The 24,701-nt window shown below is 36.1% G+C and overlaps 1 protein-coding gene across 1 annotated transcript in view; it reads right to left on the bottom strand.

Moving 5' to 3' along the window:
- LOC143387461 (integrin beta-6-like) overlaps positions 1–24,701 on the bottom strand; it is a 49,623-nt gene that overhangs the window by 17,497 nt on the left and 7,425 nt on the right. Inside the window, exons 2-5 of the mRNA XM_076841863.2 lie at positions 10,557–10,646; positions 6,758–6,892; positions 6,139–6,553; positions 82–304 (exon numbers count right to left, since the gene is read on the bottom strand). Coding sequence (XP_076697978.2) covers positions 82–304; positions 6,139–6,553; positions 6,758–6,892; positions 10,557–10,646 — 863 coding nt within the window. The remainder of the gene's footprint in view (positions 1–81; positions 305–6,138; positions 6,554–6,757; positions 6,893–10,556; positions 10,647–24,701) is intronic.

Here is a 24,701-nt window from a genome sequence, read left to right as displayed (position 1 = left end):
TCTGAGTTGATAAAATGTCTTTAGAACTTTGATTGTGAGGAACGTTTTCCACAAAGGGGACTAAAGCGATAGAGACATTACCGCTTTGAGTTACAGGGGTCACCGCAGGTAGGACATCGTTCACAGGTGGGACCCGAGGCTCCGGGGTTTGTGCAAACACACTTGCCGCAAATGCAGTCCCCACGCCCGCTGCACAGCACTCCGTCTTCAGAGACACACGAGTCCGTGCTGGTTGTGAAGTTATAGTATTCACCAGTCCAGCCGGTCCTGCACACGCACTCGCCACAGTCACAGTCTCCGTTATCTGTAAAACACGCATTCGGTTCTCTGCTACCCATGGTCAAAGCCATCTGTAGGCTTGCGGGGAAGGGCATCTTTTCTCTTTGCCTTTAAATACTAGCAAAAAGACTGAAGAACAAAATGAGAAAAAAGTGTGTGTGTGTGTGTGTGTGTGTGTGTGTGTGTGTGTGTAAGTGTAGACATTTTATTAATATGTTTTGCTAACTGCATATGCTTATTGATCTGGTCTCCTAACTGAAGATCCACTTGATTACCTGATGTTATAGAAGAGAGAATTAATAACCAGATGAAATGAGAGAATCCAGGCAAACCTATAGCAGCTACTTGGTGCACATATGTACATATGTATATATACTTAATTGTTATTTTGATTTTTTGCCTCTAATTAATATGACATAAGATGGAGATGCAAGACAGGTTTGAATGAATGCCCACCCTTCTACATCATCAAGCTGATTGATGATGAAAGCCTCATCTAAAAAAACAGAGGGAACAAATCTACTTCCAATGATTTTGGTAGGATGAGATACAGTGTGAATCTCCTACTTCTGCATTCACCAGTTAGCTGTCCCATGGGCATAGAATGAGAGTTGGACAAGTTCAATGTTTTATAACAAACTTTGAGCATATACTGTGTGCCAAAGGTTATATTACACCTGAGGATAGAGAATCAAATAAGACAAAGTCATTGAATTTATAATTTAGTACAGGAGGCAGGCAAATAGATACTACTATTACTAAATACAAAACAGTGTATTGGATACAGGGCAAAAATTTCCCAATTAAACTGGAAATTTAGGAAAGTTTCCAAAGGAAGTGATACCTGGACTGAAGGAAGGTAGAAGATGAAAGAAGAGTTTTACCTACATTTCAGGCAAAGAAAAAGACAAATGCTGAAAGTGTAGAATCATGTGGCTTGCTTAACAACTGTAGCAGTCTCATATGGCAGGAGCCAACGCTGCTTGTAGGATGTGATAGAGGGAAGGATGGAAAGGTCAACAAAATACCAGAAGTCAGAGTGTGAGATGGCTGAGCACTACAGTAAGAGCTTTGATCCTGGAGGTTATGAAATTTTAAGAAGGGTAGAGCCCTGAACAGATCCACGTGTGTCTAGATATGTCCTGTCATCAGTAGAGAGTCAAACCAGGACAGAAAAACCATTTGAGAGAATTTCCATGAACAGTGGGCTGAACAACAATGATAGTGTCAGTGGGAAGAGTGAGGGCTGCTGTGCTCAGGGTAAGGTGCGAAGTTACCAGGATCCATGTAAGGAGAACCAAAGAGGAACGGCACCCTCCCCAGGTGATAAGGCTAGGAGCTAGTGAGTGATGTGGCTCTCCACTGACCTGGAAGGGAAGCCAGCTCATGGTCACTGCTGTGTCCCAACACCTGGCACATGGTAGTGCTTCATTATGGAATGAATAATTGGATCTAAAGCGGAAGAGGAAAAAGAGCTCTGGGTCTGTTGAGTTTGAGGGGCCTGTAGGACATCCTTAAAGGTGGCTGAATATGAGCCTGAAGTTTGGGGTTGGGCATCCATGAGGGAAAGGCAGTGGTAGAGGCCACTGTGAACCAGGTCATCTAGGGAGAGCAGGGAGAGTGAGAAAAGCTCTGGAGAGCATTGGCATTTAAAAGGCCATCAGAGGAGAGACTGAGGGAGCAGGAGCAAGGTGGCTGCAGAAGCCTGGGGCAGACACAATTCCAAGGAGGAGGCACGCGGAAACCAGCTGTGGACAAACGTCTCATCTAATCTTGCAAGTCCCTTATAGATCTGGCCACGTAAAAGTATATGAAATACTCTGAGATGATAAATGTGTTTAAGATAATGGTGTGTGTCCACTCCTTACATTTTGGGGTGCCTGCCATGCCCAGTATACTAAAATAGGCATTTGATGTTCCAAACAAATAACATTTATCTACAAAGTCTCCTAACTGATACTTTCTTAAGAAGTAAAAACTGTGCACTCAGGCATTTTGCCCCACAAGTTTTGATCTTCCAGCAAAACTTAGTATTACCTAAGATGGTGTCTAACAGTGTTTATAACAGTGCCTGGCCCAGCACTAAGCACTACATAAGTGCTAGTTATCAGCGTTATTCCTTAAAACTATCCAGTAGCAAGAACCTGTAAGCAAAAGTATTCATCAGTATTAAAACTCTTATACCTTTACTGAAAACTGTACAAAAAATAAAAATCACAAGTGAAACATGCTTCTACTTGTAAGAGGCACTGCCAAGTTCACTGTGGAGTAAGGGATCCTTGCAAACTTTGCTGTTGTAGCTGATTACTTTTCTCTCCTCATGATTGAGCCTAAGGGATTGAGAGTAGGTGAGTCCTCGGCTTAATCTCTGCCCAGTCAAAATCATACACACAAAAATAACAAAGATAACCACAAAGGTTTTGAAATTGGGTTCCTGGTGTGTGTGTGTGTGTGTGTGTTATATGTTTATACATGTATATATATATATATATATATATATATATATATATATATATATATATATATATTATATGTATGTATGGCATTAGAGGAAATACTTCCTGCCATTGCTGCTGTAGGAACAGGTACATCCATATTCTATATGTATATGTGTGTGTGTGTGTGTATATATAGTATCTGTGTGTATGTTAACTTGTTCTTGCTCTCTCTCTCTGTCTCTACATATACTAAGGAGGGCACACTCCTCTAACAAAAGATGATTTAAAATTTATCTGGATCTATGACATTAAGACATTCCAACTGTATCTCATAACCTATGCAATTCATAATTGAGCCAATTAACTCAAAGCTAAGAATAATTAATTATTTTGAGCCAATTTAAGTTTCATATGTAAGTGATCTTCAGAATTATAATACTTTTTGATTTCTTCCTTAGCAAAAGAGGAAACTTACATTCACAATGGGGAGAAATTTTGAAATTACAATTTAATCTGAATAATTAATATAATCTATACATATTACAAAATGAAATGTGCATTTCCAAATGTTTCAAGAATGCCCAAGAGTATTATATATGTAAGAATTACTTGCAGAAATTTAGAAAACCCATTCTGGAGAAGGAAAAAAGAACCATCACAGCAAAAACAAAGCACTCCTTTCAAATTTAGAAACCTTCCTTTCTGCTGACCTTCCAGAACCGTCAGCCTGGTCACTGAAGTTGCTAATTGATATCCAAGCAACCAATTATTTAACGCACGTGTTCATGCAGCAACAACAGTAGCAGCACCTTCCTATAGAAGTTTTATTTAGAGGCAAGATGGTAACTAAAGATTCAGAAAAATCACCAAGATCTTTTTAGAGAGCTAGTTTCTTCTGAAAGTCATTGACAAACAAGTATAAGTGAATAATGGCAGGAAGTATTTTCTCTAATCCCATTTTTCTGTTACTGCTTCCAGTCTCTTAAAAATCAAAATATAAGAGACTAATGGAATTTGGGCAAGAAAAAAAATCAATGGAGCCCTGTATGCCTGAGTGCTTGCAGATGGACGAAAGAAGTTGCATGAAAAGGAACATTGTGATAATAGCCCTTCAGAAAAGGAGCACATTGCCAAGTGTATTAGTGGTAAAATAAGTGAGATCAGCCCAAGTTGTGAGGCTGGGGCATATATGGTCTGCTTTGAAAATATCAGCAGCAGCAACAGCAGCAGCAGTGTCTCCTCAGAGCAGAGATTTTTATCCCTTCTCTAAGCACAGTGCCAGGCACATAGTAGATACTCCAAAACTACTTGGCAAACTTGAAGAATTGTACTTACTTTTTTTTGAGGGGGGGATTGTACCAGGGATTGAACTCAGGGGCACTCAGTCACTGAGTCACATCCCCAGCCCTATTTTGTATTTTACTTAGAGACAAGGTCTCACTGAGTTGCTTTTGCTGAGTTGCCTTGCTTTTGCTGAGGCTATCTTTGAGCTTGCTATCCTCCTGCCTCAGCTTCCTGAGCCACTGGGATTACAGGTGTGCACCAGAGCACTTGGCTGTATTTACTTTCATTAGACATTTAAAAGATAAAATTACTATTCATCTTTTGTGATGTTACTAATCAACAAAATAGCTTCATAGAAACAGTTGTGGCTGAGGATCATAATGTACTCCAGAGGATGAAGGAAATGAACATTGGTGAAATTTTTGAGCTTAGCTGAAGAAATCATTGTATTTTTCTTTAAAGAGAATTTCTTTAGCAACTGCTGTATTTGATTAAAAAAAAAGTTGCTATTGTCAGATCTTCGTAACTACAACGAACAGAGCAGGTCAACTGTTTTTGCATTTATTCCATTTTCCCCTGTATATAAAATAAGATGAAAGGCAGTCAGGGAGCACAGTGCTACAGAGCACATGAGCAATTTATGCTGTTTTGTATTCCTTAGATCCAGGACTTTAAGGGTGATGTATAGCTGGTGTTAGTATAGCTATTAGATTATATTACGTTTAGCATATTTTGGAAAGTAATTGTAACTATTTTAAATGTTTATATATATTTTTAAAGACTTGTATTAGAAATGCAGTGTGGAATTCTGTCAGATATATTCTTTCTAGGATGTGGTGACAGCCTTTGGGTAGCTTCTTTTTGCTTCCAGGTTGTGTCTTGTCTGCATAAAGTGAAGACAGTTTATGGACTTGGAAGCACACCCATAAAATCTGGAAATAAGGGGCTGGGATGTCGCTCAGTGGTGAAGTGCTTGCCTCAAATGCTCAAAGTCCTGGGTTTGACAGTACCCCTGCCCCTTTATCCTGTGCCAAAAAAGGAAAGACAAAAATAAGCTTAGGAAACAAAGTTTCTAAGTTTTTCATTCTGTATTGTGGACAGGGGTGAGAGAAAGTGGATTTTCTCAGAAGATCCCATTTGTAGCCATAGCTGCAGCAGAGAAATGAAAGGTAGTGGATTCCTAGGGGTATCAAATGATATTCAAAAAGCTTGGAATTCTCTGTGGCTTCCTTTCTTTCAGGTGTTTTTCCTCCCTGAAAATTGGTCTCTTTTATATGTTCCTAACGCTGTGGTTTGAAAATCCAACTTGCCTAGTTTTCTGTAGAGATAATGGCTGTCTGTTTTGAAGAGCCATTTGCTTGCATACTGTGAAAAACTCAGACATTAGAGCTTACATTCAACCATCAGTTAAGATTCCATTTGTAGTAGAAATTTATATTATTTTAAAATATATTAAGATATTTGTAATCTTGTCTGCATCAACCATTCTTAAATACATGTGTATAAATATCAGAATGATTTTATAATAGTCAGGCAATGAATTCTTAAATTCTAGTTACTTTACATCTATACATAATATTAAAATGTAAATATTTCTATTTTAAACTTTTCTTCATTTCTTAAGAAATTTTCTATTTTCATCCTTTCCATAGGCTTCTCATTTATGTTCTTACTCATTGTTGTTAGACCTATTGCCTAACCTAATACATATCACATAGTAGGTACTTAATAGAAATCTATGGAATGAGTGGGGGCTATGAGAGTCCATTTAGTGTCCTTGTGCTCCTTGTCCTTGGAAGCATGCCCCTTTAGCAGTCTAATTTTTATTTTCGCAAAGCAATAGGCATTTAAGAGTTGGGTCACACCCATCAGCTTGGTCCAGAAAATTCTGGAAGATAATGGAATTCAGATCACAGGCAATTTTGAGGACCCTGGGTGATAACTACAGATTAGAAAAAGCCAGAAGAAAAATGCGAGAGAAGATTCAGTAATCCTAAATCTAAAGATTAACCCACCAAATTGATCATTAAATATTTATAGAACACCCACTATGACCAGGAATCTTTGAAGGTAGAAAAGATGCAAAGCCCCTTTCTGATATTTGAATAGCAGTGAGATGCCTTTATATGTGGCCTACCTCCACAGAGCAGCCCTTTGTGTCTCACGCAGGAGAAATTGTCACACTGGCAGTAAGGCCCATAAATGTTTCCATAGGGAGACAGGTGGCAGATGCACTGCCCACAGTAGCAGTTGCCCCTTCCACTGCATGAGGGGTGATTGGGGGCCTCCTTGCAGGAATCTGTGCTCAGCATGTCCTTGCCACACTCGCAGTTAGGGCCCATGTGGCCAGGGATGCAGGCACACACCCCACACTGGAAGGAGCCATTTCCATTGTGGCATTTGGAGCTGTTAACTTCCACTTCTTTCTGACAGTCACAGTGGCACTCCGGACTGATGAGTATTTCCAGGGTGTCCCCCAGCCCCACAGCCTTTATGATAATGCGCCTGCTTCTCTCACAGTTGGGTATACTCACAGTCACGTTGAATGAAGCCTGGAAAAGAAAATACCAATTATCTACTTCCTCCGACCACCAACCTGCAGGAGGTGAAACAAGGTCGTGTGAAAATCAGCTTTGCCAAAAGTGTCTATTAGGAAATCTTTGAAATTCTTGAAAGGAGCCCAGCTCCAGTATGCTAAGCTAACCTCTGACCATCTGAATATTTTTTTCATACAGCTGCATTGTCCATCTACTTACTATGTCTCCCACCTTCATGTGCAAGCATTTCTTTTGGTGTGGGAAGAGGGTGCCATTGTTACAGACAGTTGTGAAGGACAGGTTGAGTCCTTTGGTGTCTCCTAATACCTCCAGTTCCACCTCAGACTGCAGTTCCTTGAATTAAGACATAAAGGGTTAAATAAGTCACAACAGAAAGTACAACCAGAAGAGGAAACCGAGTCATTAAACTATAAATGAATAAAATTAAATTGGATCTAAAAGAAATTTACCATATAATTAATCAAGCAAGGAAATGACAATCAATATTGAATTTAAGACACCATTAATCATAAGATATGCTATTATCACATGATAAACTATGATAAAAATAACTCATGTGGTTCTGCACAACCTATGATAGTCATTAGTCTATCAAAGCTCTGAAAATAATTCCATCCATTCTGAAGCATTTAGCAAATTCTCCTGCATTGCATAGTTTGGCATATAAAAGACAAATTTTTTTGCTTGTATCTTGATAATAAAATATTATAACAGTTTCCTTTACTTGTAAGTGCCTTCATTTCTTAGGTCCCATACAGTAACTGTCGATTTGGTAAGAAATTCAGAATTACAGCCATTCCTCCAACGAGAAATATTTGCTTCACTGATATCAGATTTACACCCTGCTGCTCTGTTTTGGTACATTTCTGCATACATAATAACTTTCATCTTGATATCAACTCATAGGACAAAGTTTTCAAAGATATTTAAAATGGCAATTAAACTTAGCACTTACATAGCAACAATGCATTCTAGGAGTTGAAGTGACAGTGATCACAACTGTCAATAAAACCATGTCATGACTTCCACCTGGCATGCAGTGGTTGTAAGGCACCATGAATTAACAAATTGATCCAAGATTTAGAGGTGCAAAATGTAGGGGAAACTGCCTTAAAGTCATTATTAGAATTCATTGAGTGCCTATTGTACATTTAATGTAGAGTCAAGTCTAGGATGAGACTGGATTTCTGTTCTCAGAAGCTTATCATTTTTACTTTTCCTATTTCTTATAAACTTACAACATCAATGTACATATTTTGGGGGATAAAACCAAATTATTAAAGATAAAAAACAGAATAAAATGAATTTAAAAATATTATGAAGTAACTTAAACTTCAATTCATCTAAAAGGTTTTGAGTTCATATACTCATTTCATTGATAGCATTTTATAAGCATATTTAGCTTCAAACTTAATTTTGCTAACTTCAGAATCAGATGACCCTACCTTCTCCAAATTCTGTTTATTTTGAAATCATCAAGACAAAAGTAGCATTGGAGATGCATAGTGAATCTCCAGGAGCTAAATGAGAAATGAGGGATGTGTCTATAGGTGACATCCATAATGAGGATCAGTAAGTGACATCATCTGACCTAACTGAAGGAAGTCTCAGCATTGGTATGATTGAGAATCATTGCAAATTTGACCAGGAATATTTTAGTGTAAATTTCCCAAGGAAAGGGCATACATGTTAATTTGTATCTTTTATTATTTCATTCATTTGCTGATTGAACATCTCCTAGGAGTCAGGACAACCAAAATAAACCAGTGGATTCCTTCCCAGGGTTTGAATTCCAGTAGAGGAGCTTGTACTTTGGATCACTGGTATTTCAGGAGCCTTTATTATGTGGTTTGGAAAGGGAGGAAATTAGTAAGAGATAGGCAGATGAGTATACACCCAGTATTTAAAATTTTAAAAAATATCAATATGGCACCATAAAATACTCAGCTAATGTTTATAGCCACAAACTATAAACACATCTGCCTCTGCCCTATAAGAAGTCAAACAGATGGATTTTATGTTTTCTCTCAATATAGTCTTTCCTTTTTTTATATACTGAAAAAGAAATTCAGTCTGTAGGTCTCTATATTTTAAAGTCTTTTTTAGAATACATTTAAAAATAACATAGTAGAAAAATAGTTTCTGCTTTTGTCATGATTGATCACATACTTCATTCACCCTGAATCATAAAGTTCCAATAACTCTAGACCAAGATTGTTCAGTAGAAGAATAATGGATACTTACTGGTATTTTGGGGAGAGTAAAATGAGGACACAGATTCAATTCAAATGTTTAATGCTTTGAGTTCAACTGCACTGTAACTTATGTGGTGACTTGGGACCATAAAGCGGGACGTAACCTCTGGCAGAGCAAGCAGGGACATGGATAGACTCGTCAGGCGGGAGGGGGAAATATTTTTGACTATTCACTGTTTTTTAATTTGCTTGATTTCTTTGGAGATGTTAGTGGCCAACACTTTGGAAAGTATTGGGTTAAAGAAAACAGAGAATGCTATAATCCAGTGAAGGATTGCTTTGTAATTTTATTTGATTCTACACATTAAAACTTTAATTACTGCATGAGAGGGAGGAAGATTTTTATAGTGTTTTGTTGATGTGCTTTCCTGTCTGAAAGAATTTCAAGCATGAGCTAATGTGGTGATTAATTTTTGATGTGAGCTAAGAAAACAGAAATTTCTGAGGATAATCAGTGAGAAAAAACCCATCCTGTTAGAATTTAAATGGACACATCTTTATTTTATTCTCTGAGGAAATGAAATATTTGAAAAGGAATTTGTTGCTTCCTTCCCCTTCAAGTGAGTTTCAAAATTGGTGGGGTGAAATGGAGGTGTTTTTTTTTTTCAGAAAAATCATTGTGGAGGTTGTTTTTTTCCAAAATGTGTAGCTTCCACCTTCCCCTCAACTTCTTCAAAGTTAGAAACAAAGGAATCTGAGTATGCCTGTTTTTTAAAAAATCTTCTCAGATGATTCTGATATGTCATTAGTTAGGGAACACTGGTTCAGTATATGCTGAGTATTGTATACTCACTAGGGTCATTTATTTGCAATTTTAAAACATCCAAAAATAGGATAATTTTATTCGTTCATTATTATGGAAACGCTGCTTAAAGCAAATGCTAGAGCTTTACTGCTTCCTAAAAATTTACTTTTTCTATGCCCGTCCTAATTTAGAGCTTCATCTACCTCTTTGTGGTGTTTTGCTTTTTTTTTTTTTTTACATTAAAAGCAAATAAAGGGGAATGATATTTAGGAACCAAAATAAAGAAGATTTGGCAACTGGGCATGGTTGACTGAGTTAGAAAATGGGGGCAAAACAGGAAAACAATAACCCTGTAGGTATATATCCCATTTTAAGGGAGGAATTCTGTCCTCAGTACTAACTCACCGTCAAGGCACACACACACACACACACAAAAAAATTACCTACATACTTGTTAAACCAATAGAAATTTCCCTGGTTCACTAAAGTTGAGAGCCTTGAATGTGGCATGCAGGTGTGCTTTTGGTATTTTGGTGTGTAGCCAAGAGTCTGTATTCTTGCTTGAATAAATGATCTTGTCTCATTAAACCCCTGGAGTTGGTTCCCTACATAACTTCTTCAATCAATGGCAATTTACAAGTAGATTTTTTTTTTTCTTTTTGGAGACCGAAGAGAGCTTGATTGTATGACTCATGGAGTCTTTCTAGTCAACTTAAAAATTTTGCTGGGAACAGTGCTGCTGTGGGTTATTATGAAAACAACCTCAACTATCTCAACTTTCTGTCCAGGTTTGTGATTTTCTACCTGATGCTCCACTTTTCAAATGAAGTAAACCAATTTTAATATTTTGGCTACATTCATACAAAGAGATTTTCTTTGGATCAAGACTCTTACCAACAAATGAGAATGCAGTTCATTGCCTAAAACACATCTGAGTTTGTGAATACTAAAGAAATACAAAACAAGAAGCCAACTTCTTACAAAGTATCATACATACTTCATAAGCTGAGATAATGAGCTGGAGAATGTTTCCAGAGTCCTTCTGAAGCAGTCCCACTGTGGCTCCAGGAATAAGTTTTGCATAATTCTGTAAATAGCAGCAGCAGCAACAACAAAAGTCAGTCAATCTCTGTTCTCCGTAATTGAGAAGTGATAAGTGTGGGGTTCAGCTCTCAGACTGTGATCACCTCTATTTAACTGGCTGGTGAAAACAGACTCCTGATAATAAAGGGGTGTTTCTCCCGAAACTGGTGCCCCTACATGCTGCTGCTTACTGGGCTCTGTGGGAAATGGATTGGCCAGAGTTGCTACTGGGAAACCTAGGGTTTGTGGTTGCCTTTGTCTAGGGCTGTGATTTGTATCACGACAGGAGTCAAGTCTCAAATAATAATAATAACATTTATATAATAACTTCCACTCCTATAGCATCTGTTGTCCAAAAAAATTTTGAGCACACATCCAGGAACTTCCTTCTCATTTAGGAACCTTGTTAAACATTGTTTATGTTTTCATGAAATGGTCAACAGATGTGATTAATTATGTAATGTTGCAGATGTTTCCCAGAGTGCTCTATCTTGACGCAGGTCCATTTAAAGATCAAATAGGAGGGCATACAACCCAGTTCTGCTGGGAACCTGTATTTCTCACTTTAGCCATCCTATTAGGAATAGGAGTTGCTGCAGAAATGGGCAAAGGAACCACTGCCCTGGGTGTTTACTGGATATTTTTAAGTACAATGTTTATACTGCTATTTTTGCCTTTATTCTCTTCTTGAGCAAAGTTAAATTTTTTGTTATGGTGTGGCCAACCAAACTCAGTCCATCTTTTGTATCCTACAAAATAGAATGTTTCATTGCTTAGTTTTGTTAAATTTAAAAAATATTGCTTGTATTTTCATTTCTTATTCTGTAGTATAAATGCAATATTTTTTATTTGATCTAATTAGTTATATATGGCAATAGAATTCATTTTGACACATTGTACACAAATGGAGCATAGCTTCTTATTTCTCTGGCTGTTCATGGTGCTGAGTCACAACAGTAATGTAATCATACATGTATATAGGGTAATAATGTCTGGCGCATTCTACCATCCTTCCCATTTCCACAGCCCTACCCCTCCCCACTCCACTCTGCACAATCCAAAGTTCCTTCATTCTTCCCTACCTCCCCCCAACTATGAATCAGCATCCACTTATCAGATAAAATATTTGGCTTTGGGGATTGGCTTATTTCACTTATCATGATAATCTCTAGTTCCATCCATTGACCTGTAAATAGCATAATTTCATTTCTTTGTTAGGGGCCATATGTGAACTATGGGCAATGTTGGAACCATTAAGGCAGGGAGACGCTCTTCCAGGAACTCCTGGGTGAAATTCCCCGATTCAAGAACCACCAGATTATGCTGGTACCCTGACATAGCTCACAGCTCCAAGTTTAAACACAGCAGCTGGAGATGGTCAGTAACCTGCCAAGCACAAACAACCTGTTTACCCAAGATCTCCTGCTACACCGAAACCTTATACCTACCAATCCCCTTTGATCTGTACCTCTGTAAATAAAGCAAGTGCAGGCTTTTGTTTGTTAGAAGTCAGAATCCTCTGATCAGCTCAATCCATCACACCCTTGCTTCTAAAATAAGTCTGGTTTTCTGTGTTTAATTCGGAATACTACTTTCATAACTTTATTTCACAGTCTGCCCATACCTCCCAAGGTTACCTACTCCCTTGCCCATGCGGGATGTGGGTGGCACTGCTTTAAGGATGAGTAATATTCCATTGTGTATATGTTACACATTTTTTCATCCATTCTTCAGGGAAGATTGGTTCCTTAGTTTGAATTGAGCTGCTATAAACATTATGTGGCTGTGTCACTATAGTATGCTGTTTTCCTTTGGGTATAAACCAAGGAGTGGGATAGCCAGGTCAAATGGTGGTCCCACTCCAAGTTTTTGTCAGGGATTTCCATACTGCTTTCCAGAGTGATTGCACCAATTTGCAGTCCCATCATGAACGCATGAGTGTGCCTTTTCCCCCCCACATCCTCACCAACCCCTTTGTTGCTTGGATTCTTGATAGCTCCCATTCTGACTGGAGTGAGATGAAATCTTAGAGTAGTTTTGGTTTTCAATTCTCTAATTGCTAGAGATGATTGAATTTTTTTCATGTTTGTTGATTGATTGTATTTCTTCTTCTGTGAAGTTCCTTAGCCCATTTATTTATTGTTTCCTTATGAATGCAATATTTGTAACTCTAAGCATTATGATATCTATATATGAGTGTTACTTACCTCCTAATTTTTGCTCTTGTTTTTCTATTCCATTCTATCATGTGTATTTTTATTTTTATATTGTCAAGGTTAATTTCATTCAATTGTAAATGTGAGATCCTATCCTCTTTATAGATTTTAAAATTTGAGATATTGGTCATGCTTTGGGAGTATCAAAATACATATTAGTATTAAAATATATGTTATTGTAATCTCAAAAGTTGTGCTAGTTTAATTCACTTCTTAGAAAGTTTTGCTTTTCTTGAAGTGCTTCTAGTAAAAACTTGATCTCTTTTATTTATTCATAGACTCTATAGTTTCAGACTGCATTATCATACTATTCAAATTCATGAAGATCATCTTTCTAGTGCAATTCTTTTGACTCGTCCTTTATGCTTTAACATGTGCTCCAATTTCATTCTGTATTTTCCTTCATTGGTTTACTAGTTTAAATTCACTTTTAAATCACATGCCCTTAGGGGGTAGGGTCATGGCTCAGTTGTAGAGTGCTTGCCTAGCATGTGTGAAACTGGGTTTGATTCTCAGCACAACATATAAACAAATAAATAAAAAGGTCTATCCATAACTAATAAAAATATTTAGACAAAAAACACATACCCTTATTTTCTAGTTACATGATCAGATAGGATGCATGGTAAGTAACCATTATGAATGTGTAAATGTCCAAAAAGTTCATAATTGTTTCTCCACATATGATTAAGAATTCTGCTGGGCATAAACTCATCAGTCAATACATAAAAAATGTGGAAGTGATATTCCATTGCCCTCCTCTGAAGTCCACTGTTGTTCCTAAATATTTGAAGCCAGTTTAAGTTTTTTTCTTTGTAGGTGATTTTTTAATTCCATTAATGTCATCTCAGTGCCATCTTTGGAAGGAAAAAAGGTGTAAAATGTGTATTCCAAGTTGCCACTCTGATCCAGAAGTGTACATTTTGATAAAAACAAATTTTGAAAAATTAACCAAACAACAGCAACAAAAAAATAATAATGAGGATTGAATTAACCTTAATGTGTATCTTCTATCCCCCACATTGCCTATGTAACTTTGTTCAAGGTTCCAACCACATACGATGACTGGTTATCTCTTTTAGAGTGTAGGATGGTGGGTCTAATAATGGATGCACATTGAAATCATTTGAAGAGTTTTGTCTCATTCATTCTACTCTCTTCCCATATTCCTTTCCCTTCCCTTCATTCTCCTTTGTAACTCCACATCATGTACAACCACAAAAATGGGATCCCAATTAGAACAAGTTATACTCCATGTATATATAATATGTCAAAATATACTCTACTGTCATGTATTTCTAAAAAGTACAAATAAAAAAATAAAGTATATGCAACCAAAAAAATCATTTGGAGAGCTTATAGATTTGAGCCAATCAATATCTTCAATAACTACACTGGATACCATACTGGGATGGGATACAGTGTGGTTTCAAAGCTCTTCGGGTGACACTAATCTTCAGAGAGGGTAGAGAACCTCTGCTGTTAGAAGTCAAGGAGAAGAGTATGTTTCTTCAGTCTTTGAAACTTTAGTCCCTGATAGAGTGCCTAATCCAGAAAAATTAAAATAGTAAAAGAATACAATACCAGTCTATCTCATTTCATGAATCCAAGTTAAATGACTTCAAATTTCTAATATTTCAAAATGGTAAAATTTAATCAGCCATAATTTATTAAACAATTCAGGTTTATATCTGGAAGATGCAATTAAAGATTATTAATTAATAACCCACACAAATCAATCAAGGGAGAAAACATGAAAATAAGAATGTCTATCTTTAGAGGGGTATATTGCTCTATAGATAAGTAGTTATACACAAAACAAGACATGTGTATACATACACACACATACTGGAAGAACCTGATTGTATAATTCATTCTGGTATTTTTGATTCTCACTAATCATAGAGCTAAAATAGTTTCAGAATAAGACTGCTGTGAAGTGTGATTTAAAAGAGGCCCTGTAGACACAAAGTAGATATGAGAGCATGCTGTCATAACAGGATTATTTATATTTTTCCATCACATTGTTAAAATAAAAATAGAAAAGACACAGAAGGAAACAAATTCCAAATAAAGTAGATCTCATCCTGAATTTAAAGCTAGAGATTAGCACTGCAGGTAGACAAACTTTTACTAAAGAACCCATTAGCAGAAAGCTTTGGATTTCTATTGCCTGACACTAGCTGAAAGGAAAATACATATGGATAAACTGATGGATTGATAGCTTTATTTCGCACAGAAACAGGTCTCCAGAAATAGATTCTAATTCAATAGAATAGGAAAGTATTTTGTTTTGTTTTCGTTGTTGCTGTCAGCAGCTATCTCAAAACTGACTGGATAATAGAGATTGTTCCAAAACATTTTAGATAGTACAGAAAGCATTTGGATACCATTTCCAGAGAGAATCCAAAGTATAGAATATCTGATAAAAGTTCATTTTTCAAATATTAAGAAGCAGATTCTATTTTACACAAAAAATAAAATCAAATCAAAATACTTGAGAACTCAGTACAAATAACTTGAAAACTATTAGCAGTTTGCAAAATAATCCAAGCACCATATAAATGACTCCTTCTTTCAAAAGACAATGATGTTTACCCTTAACCATGTCTTACTAAAGGACACATTATGCCATTAAAACCCAATCTTCACAAGGTATGTTTTCTTCATTAGAATGGAAAAGCAGCACTGACTGGTTAATCACTAGAAGTGTTTTACCTCTCCAGTACAATTCTCTAGGAACAAAGCTTTTGAAAGTGTTTATGATATCAAACATGCACTTTTTCATTTTCAGCAATGCAATGATACTTGAGCTTGAGATACATCAAAGATACATCACACTGGAGAGAGATTAAAGAGGTAAGGAAGATAACATTCAAGACTGTTGCAATAGGGGGAGAGAGGTTGACCTCAACTCTGCTGAAAAAAATAAAAATTAAAAAAGTGTGAGCATTTGTAAGCACTGAGATCATCCAGTGGAAACTTGCTGGAGAACATTAAGGAAGAAGTTGGTCAATGTGATTTAACAATCTGTGTTTCTATGTCTCTGAGATTCACACTTAGGTCCCTATGTTCCTCCAGAGACTGGGAGAATGAGGCTCCATCATTTTTAAGGATTACATTTTAAAGTAGCAGTTCCCAGGTCCTTAAGAAAGACATTCCTTGTTTGTGAAACTCCCAAGAGAATGGTATAAGATTTATATCTTAGAAAAGAGGAGAAAGAATATACAACAAAATGATTTCTACTATAAATGTGGTAATAAAAGGGAGACCAATCACCTAGTATCAGGAAGAAACCTGCTTTAATTTCGGTAAAGCTGAGGGAAATGTTTAGCCAGTCTTTGTCCTATATAAAGCAAAATGATTAGCTCCCAGATTACTAAGGACCCTGTCACTAATAGCAAGGATGACTATTTCCATAGGGTACACAAAGTGTGGGGAATTGCTTGTTATCAACCAGGCTCTGCCACTTGCATCTACAGCAGTTTCATCATCACAAAAATGGAAGAAAAAAGTTAAAGGCAGAGGCAGCATTTCTCTCCAAGTAACAATTTTTTTTTACAAAATAAAATGTCTTGATAAGTTTTTCTGAATTATTTTATTTTATTTTACAAAACAAAAAATCTTGATAAGCTTATCAATAAACTGAAGACACTAGTATGAATGAACAAACTTTGCAAAGATTCAAATAAGAACAAAAAACGTTTGTGTCATTAAATAAGTATTCAATTGATACTTCACAGGCTGGAAGAGAGAAAGATAATTTTGAAAAAGAAAGAAAATCATAGGAAAACAGAGCAGTTCCTTGAAAGGAGTAGGGAGCCTAAAGAAATCAGTGGTCAGTGAGAAATTGCTGGCAGCAGGAAGGACAGAGGACTTTGATAGGCAGGTAAAGTGTAAATGGTTTGCAATTCTAGAAGAAGCTTCTCCCTGTCTCTGTTAGTAAAAACAGGCTGCATACAATCACCTGTGAGTGATCTCAGAAAGAATCAGTGAGGCAGAAGTATAAGAACAGCCATAATCTGTGATAGAAAAGGGAAAGAATTCCAGAGAAGACAGTAGTTAGCAGCACAAGTGGCCTCTTACATAGGCACTCACTCCCACCTGCTTCAGAATCACTGGAGGAAGAGAATTATAAAATGGAAAGTCAAGACAGTAAAACTGAATATTACCTGAAAAGTAATATAGAAGAGATATTCAGGCAGTTGAGACTGGGTTATACAGTGGCAATAACAGTTATCTACTGGGTGGGATTAATGTGTGGGTGTGAAAGGTAATGCAGGTGTCCAGTGTCCAGTAATGACAGCCTATGATATTTATGATTAGCTATTATAAGTAAATAGAAAAAACAGCAGAACCCTTTAATAATCTAGTTGATGAATATTGTAAATGTAAGATCAGGGGAAATCAGAATATTTTTTTACATTTCTCTAAGTAACTTTCCAAAATTTGTATTGCAATAGTGCGCAATGAGTAATATATTAAAATTCGTGTAGATACTAAGGAAGAATGCAAAGTAAATGCATCTTTAAAGTCAATTCTTGACTTTTAGTTTTTGAGAAATTATTACATGCATAAAGATACGCTTCAACTGATAACCAAAATTAAAGATTTACATATGCAGTATTATATAATTCCTATAGATATAAATAGAGCTCAGATCTATACACCACTCCTTGCCTTTGAACATTTTCTACTATAGGTACAGAAGTATTTTCAGCAGCTCCCTAAAAAGTAAGGTATACAGATTATTAATTTTTCATGATAGTTTTTTATAATGGCTCTTTACATATATACATATGATTTTGTTTTTATTCAGCTATTATTGGGAATTAGTTATATTAATATGCAGAGAAAATACTTACCCTCAATTAATTTGCACTCTATTGGGCAAGCTCTTCAAACAAATGAGCAAAAATAGCACGTGGAAAATATATATTTGTTTGACTCTTTGTTTTAGAGAACACTATGAACGAGTTCAGATTTTCTCCCAAGAAGATAAAGATTCATATGCTGGTGCTGCTTACTTTGACTTCTTGATAAATTCAGTGTGAACCTGAGAAAACCCTCTTCTTTAAAGAGAGAAGATTCTTGTGAACAACGTGGTCCCTTGTGAAACATACATATGAGCATTAAAGCCATCATTTCATCACACAAAATTCACTGTTGAGATCATTTTCAAAGCAACCATTTTAGAGAAAATGAAGTGTCATTTCCACAGAGGTTTCTGTTAGTCAAAAAGTAAGGAGGACATTGATGGTTTAATCTGACAGATTGTTCTGCATGGTCTCTATGTGTATATCAGTAAGTTCTATATTGCTGGACTCTAGTAGCTCTAATTTAATGATACCTAACAACATGAACACAAGAAGACCCATATTCCAATTAAATTTCACTGAAGATAGGACCACCCTTACAGTGGTGCATGCTGTATATCATCTGCACTCACCTCAAGCTTCTGTGTATCAGAGGTCTGCACCAGTCATTCCTGTGGTTGGAAAAACCATACAAATTGCAATTCAAACCATAAATGTCTTGAAAATAGCAATTATAGAAAAGATAGACATATGTTCTCTAGCTCATTACACACACACACACACACACACATTTTACCTTGTGATGCAGTCTGTAAAGGTATCATTCTATGATATCTCTCTTGTTCAGGGCCTCCAGCTATTCCCCAGCCTTTGAGGAAAGAGGGTGCTTTAAGCACCAATAGAGTTTAAAAAAAGAATGTACTAAAGAAAGTGAGGATAGGAAACATGAAAGCCAGAAAGCATAGAAGTTAAGACAAAATAACTATATCTTTCTGGGGTGGGTGGGGGAGGCAGAGTAATTCAAGGAGAGACAAGTAGAAAGAAGGAACAGCAAGTTTAAGATTAGAAATAAAATGTATCATGCATGTAAATGTGTAGATCAGAAAACAGGATGGCAGGACTCCTGCATGTTTGATGTTCAGAAATAGCAAGGAGAAAATTAAAAGAAGTTGAAAGCTGATTTTAGATCATATAGTCATCTAATGGATCCTCTAGCTGTATTTTCCAGGCTCAAGTTTTCTGGGGACACAATCTGTTCAAGCCTTGTGAGGTCTTATGCTGACCCTGTTTATGGCTCTATTGTTCATAGAACTTGAAACCATGAAACATAACCTAGTATCATTGCAGGGCCAGGAACTGGAAGCCTTGAATTCTTGCCTGGGGCCTTTAATTGCACTACTCCTGTGACTGCACCTCCCCTTAGATAGTTGATCAAAGCTCCAGTCAAACCTGCAAGGGAAACAGCAGCTAGAATCCTCTTTTATTTCCAAGGTGTACTTGAGTTTTCTCTATTGATGGAATAGTCATTCTGATTCAAGTCTAAAAATAATTATTTAGCATCTTCTGTGTACTGGGTTCTTTGAGGTAAATACAAAGATAAAAAAGACATGTGCCCAGTGGATTTCATACTCAGGGAGCTTATTATTTTTCATTTGTGTTCTCTCTTTGGATTTCTTTTTTATCTACAATATATGAAATCTTTGAATTGCTGCCATTCATTTAATTATTATTCAACACCCTGTGTTTATCAGGCACTATGATAGAGTCTAGTAATAATACAATAATAAGCTAATTTACATGAAATTGCTTGAGATGTATGCAACTTCATTGAGGACCAAGCTTCAAGAAGGTATCAAGTTAAAGAGAAGTAAATTAACATTTACAGAATAAAGGTAAATGCTATCTTAGGGTAAGATAACCTAAGGTACTTTTGGTGCATGTGGAGGTAAAATAATAACTTAGATGGAGATGGACAGGGGGTTAGGAAACAATTCCCAGCCTACATTCAGAAATATAAACAGGAACATTGTCCTTAACAAATGTAATAGTAACTTCAAATAGTAATTTCTGGATCAAATAAAGACATGAACAGTATGATATGACTCAATAAGAGAAACTGAAAGTGGTAAGAATTTTAACTGGAGTGGTAATCAGGGACAAATTCAGGTCAAATGTCGCATTATTGTTAGTTTATCCAAAGAACGATAGGCAAATATTCACCTGCTTTTAAATAAAGGTTTAATAAAATTAAAATTTAGAAATTAACAAATTTTAAAAATACAGCTAAAATAACACATCCAGTAAAACTTACTGAGTTATTACTGTGTGCCAGGTACAAGCACTGAGATTCAAGCACTAGGGAGATGATACTAGTGATGAGAATCAGGGCCAAGTCCCAGTGTAAAGATTGAGCACCGGAGAAGAGAAGGAGAAAAAATTTTATTTTAAGGATAAAACAGAGAGAGATTCCTCCTCCTCCACAGAGGCAGAGGAGAGGGTCCAAGTTGGAAGTTGGTGCCAGAGGAAGCAGAGATGTCCTTCCCCTTTTATAGATTTTAGATTCCCTTTGTTATCATGTTCTCTCCTCCCCCCAATCCTGCCCATGAGACTAGTGACCAAAAAGTGGGCCAAAAGGTACATCTCCTCCCCTCAACAAGGAGATAAATAGTAATTTCTTCTTTTCAAAGAGTTCAGTCTTCTAAGGGAGGGCACCAAAATAGAGGATAACAAGATAGTGGTACACACAGGATGTTTAGGAGGAGGTTCAGAGAAGGTATCAGGAGGAACATGATACTTCACCAATATATGATGTTAGCCTCCAGAGACAGCAGCGCTGTAAGGGAAGATGGTGTGGGCACTAAGGACTGAGCTGGGAGGACATGGACTGGAACCAGATATTGCTAGGAGAATTTCAATAAGTTTTTTAGGAATGGTTGGATTCAACAGATCAGATCGAGTGTTGGAGAAAATCATTCCAAATGAATGTCAATCTGTTGTTGTGAAATAGACATTTGAAAGTACAGAATAAATATTAAGAAAAGAATGAAACTTTTGAGCTTTGGCTGACATATGGGATTTAAGAAGCAGGGAAGAAAGGGAAAAAAAAGTTGAACACATGGGTTTGAGCCAGATCATTGAGAAAATAATACATTGTTAATAATTGTAGCTATTGTGCTCAATATTAAGGGAAAATCATTACAGTATTTTTAAATAAGTAATCTGATTTCTACCTATTTGGTGAAAGATTCTTTGAAGACAGACCAGTTAACAGCTTATTAGAAGGATATTCCTATAGTCCAAGGAAAGTCCAACTTAGGCAGTGACAATTGAGATAAAAGGAAGGGGAATCTTCTTTGGAAGGATTGAGGTTCCTCCCTGTCTCTCCATGGCTTGGTAGCTCATTTCCTTTCATCACTAATTTCCATGAAATGGAATATTCACCACTTTTGAGATCCTTTACTTGAGAAAAGTATGGAGATGCACAGATGTTGTATTTCTGTATTAAAATGTAGGTTTCCATAAAAACATGCGTTTGGAAATATTTATACTGCTTAAGTCTTAATACAACTGTAAAAAACAGGTACTATTCTTAATGTTTTAAGAATTAACAGTCTGAAGAAGAGAATCATCAAATAAATTGGCCAAAGTCAGGCAGTATTTGAAGGGGCTACTTTGTCACCGCAAATGATTTGATTTTATAAAACACTTCCTTTGTCTAGAAACACATGTGCACACATTCTTGCACACTTGCATGCACTCACGCACACACACACACACACACACACACACACACTCTCAAATGGCCTCTACAGCTCAGTTTCTATACATACAGCTTTACTAATTTTTTACAAGTTAAAAAATGTAACACTTATGTAACATTTTTCCTAATACATTTTGTATTTTATTATTTCATTTGTTTCAAACTTAAAACAGGCATTATTATCTCAATAGTATTTTAGTCTGTATCAAAATATAATTAATATTGCACATGATATGTCAATGCTCTATACACTTCATAAATCATAGCAAAAGACTGAAAGAGTTTGAAATATCTCAACAGACAAGTCACAAAGAAGTCAAAGCTACAACCTGAAAGGAATTATGGTTTCTTGAGCTATAATATCAAATTCGTTACTCTGTGAACTATGAAATGATACAATATTCTAGAATAATGAATTAGACACACATCTCTTTTTGGAACCCACATACAAAGCAAATTTGGGCATTGACCTCCAATGAAAGTAAATTTTAAGTATAGAAAAAGAAATTAGATATGAAAAAGTATTATATATACACATGTAATTTGATGGTGGTGCTTACATGTTGTATAAAGCAAATATTCTTACTTAGAAATATCTATTTCTATGGAGCTCATCATTTGCTCAAAAGGGTGTATTCATTTGTTCATAATAGGTAATTTGCAGCTGAAATGACTCTATTTAGGAAGTGGTTTTCTGAGAAAAAATATCCACATTTTGAAGGCCCTTTAAAATTGCAAACTCAGGGCTGAAAGCTGAGAATATGATTAGATTTTCGTGTGGAAAATAGAGAATATTCTGAGGAACAGCACACAAACATGCAATTAGTCAAATATAGTACTTTATATTTGACACCAAATATTTTCAAAAATATTCTTAATATAAATTCTTAATTATCGGCATGAGCATCATAAAGTTGTTGCTACAAAATATTCCTAAAGAAGAATTGAAGAGCTATATTTAAATTTATGTCTTTTGCATCAGTTTTCAGATATGTAATTTTTCCACATCCTAGAAACTACTGTAGGTGGTGTTAATACACACAGTGCTCTAGTGATACTGAATGGCTGAACTGTAAGGTTTTTAATTTTTTTGGCTACGAAGTAGTTACTTTTAAACATTTTAAAATCATATTTAATTTTAAATTGTAAAAAAAAATTAAATCCTACATTTTGAGATCCCAAGCATGAAGAGTTAAAACTCAGCTCCAAGAGATACCAGGTTTGGTAGTGTACACATAATTCTAGCAATTTGGGGGGCTAAAGCAGGAGCATTTCAAATTTAAGGCCATCCTTAGTAATTTAGCGATAGCATGTATCAAAATAAAAAATTTAAAAAGGGCTACATACATAGCTTTTATGGAAAAATCTGGACAAAATTATTAATTATTAGTTCCTGAGTTATAGAGATTTGCTTATAATAGTCAATAACTTTTTTTTTGTACTGAGGATTGAATTGAGGTTTGCTTTACCACTGAACTACATCCCCAGATCTTTTTGATTTTTATTTTGAGGCAGGACCTCACTAAGTTGCCGAAGCTGGCCTCAAGGTTGTGCTTCCTCCGGCCTCAGTTTCTAGAGTATCTCTTATTACACACCCAGCCTATTTCTAGTTCATATTTCTTAAGAACAAGAAACAGTGGTAGAGTCCATCCAAATACAAACAATTAAAACAATAACTGTGAGCTAAGTCCTTTTTTATATCACTCTTCTTCAGGATGAAACTATCTGCTTCATGTAAACTTGGTGAAGAAGTTGAGGGAAAAAATGATTAATAATAGGGTTTTAAGTGAAATAAGAAAGAATACTGTCTTTTAAACTTCCCCTTGTTAAAATGATTACTGCTTACAATATATTTTTCATCTATTATTTTACTTGAATTAGACATTTAAAAATATATATTTTGTTTCTATAACCAGAATGAATAATCTCCATGAACTCAGGGTATACATTGAGTTAGCAGTATTTCACTTTTTCAGTGAATTCCTTGAAGCCTCACAGTAAGTTCAAGTTTTCTGTTCGAGGCAATTCTGAAATAACCCAACAAAACAGGAAGGGGAATGCAGGTCCGAGGTCTAAAGCTACAGGGTTGAGCCCTCAAGTCTGATCTGTCTACCCACATCCCTTTTCCTGCCACTGGGCATCATTGTGGAGACCCAGCCCTGCTCCAGGGGTGCAGAGGAGCTTCCTCTGCTACCTTATCTGAGAAGATATGCATAAAACTCCAGTATTTTCAGAAAGAAAATGTTCCCTTCTTTTAGCTCTAAATTTAGCCTACATTCTTATAGAAAATGCCCAAGGTAAGAGCTTTGATATGATGTATTTTTAGGTTCCATAATGCAAACACTAAGTGATTTCCTTGCTTTCTTCTCCTAGAATCCATCTAAAAGAGAAGAGAGAACTGATACTTGTTCTCCCACCCTGCAAAAGTCAACTCAAATTGGATAAAAGACCTAAAAATAAAACTAGAATCTTTGCATATTGGGGGAGCATTTCAACATACAGTCACAGTCAAGGATTTCCTGAATAGAACCCCTGTAGCTCAGAGAATAAGAACTAGAATCAACAAACAGGATAGCATCGAATTAAAAAGCCTCTGCACTGCAAGGGAAACAATTAACAGAGCGAAGAGACAACCCACAGAATGGGAGAAAATCTTTTGCCAGCTACTCCTCTAACAGAGGGCTAACAGCAAATATACAAAGAACGAAACTAAGTTAATATTAAAAAACAAATAACCAAATCAATACATGGTTACATAAATGGAAAAGACAACCTTTTTCCCCCCTATTTGTTCCCTGTACCTTCCACATATAAGAGAAAACATAATAATTCCTTTCTAAGTCTTGACTTATTAAGCTCAAAATTATATGGTCTCCAGTTCCATTTATTTTCTTATGAATGACATAATTTCATTTTCTTTATGGTTAATAAAACTCCCATGTATATAGACCAACTTTTCATTTCCATTCATCTATCTAAGGACCTAGGTTAGTTCCATAACTTGGCCTTGTGAGTTGTTCTGTGATAAACATGGATATGAAAGAATCTAAATTTGCTGACTTTAATCCTTGTGGTAAAAAACTAGAAGTATTGCTTGATTACATGGTAGCTCTATTTTCAGCTTTTTAAGGACCTTCCATATTGATATCCATAATGGCTGTGCTAACTTATATTCCAACCAATAGTATGTAAGAGTTACTTTTTCCCCTACGTTCTCACCAGCATTTACTGTTGTTTGTATTCTTGATGGTTACCATTCCAGCTGG

The sequence above is a fragment of the Callospermophilus lateralis genome, unplaced genomic scaffold (genome assembly GCF_048772815.1).
Source record: "Callospermophilus lateralis isolate mCalLat2 unplaced genomic scaffold, mCalLat2.hap1 Scaffold_137, whole genome shotgun sequence".
NCBI classification, from domain to species: domain Eukaryota; kingdom Metazoa; phylum Chordata; class Mammalia; order Rodentia; family Sciuridae; genus Callospermophilus; species Callospermophilus lateralis.
The sequence above is the reverse complement of the archived record's forward strand: the minus strand, read 5'-3'. Positions and strand labels throughout refer to the sequence as shown.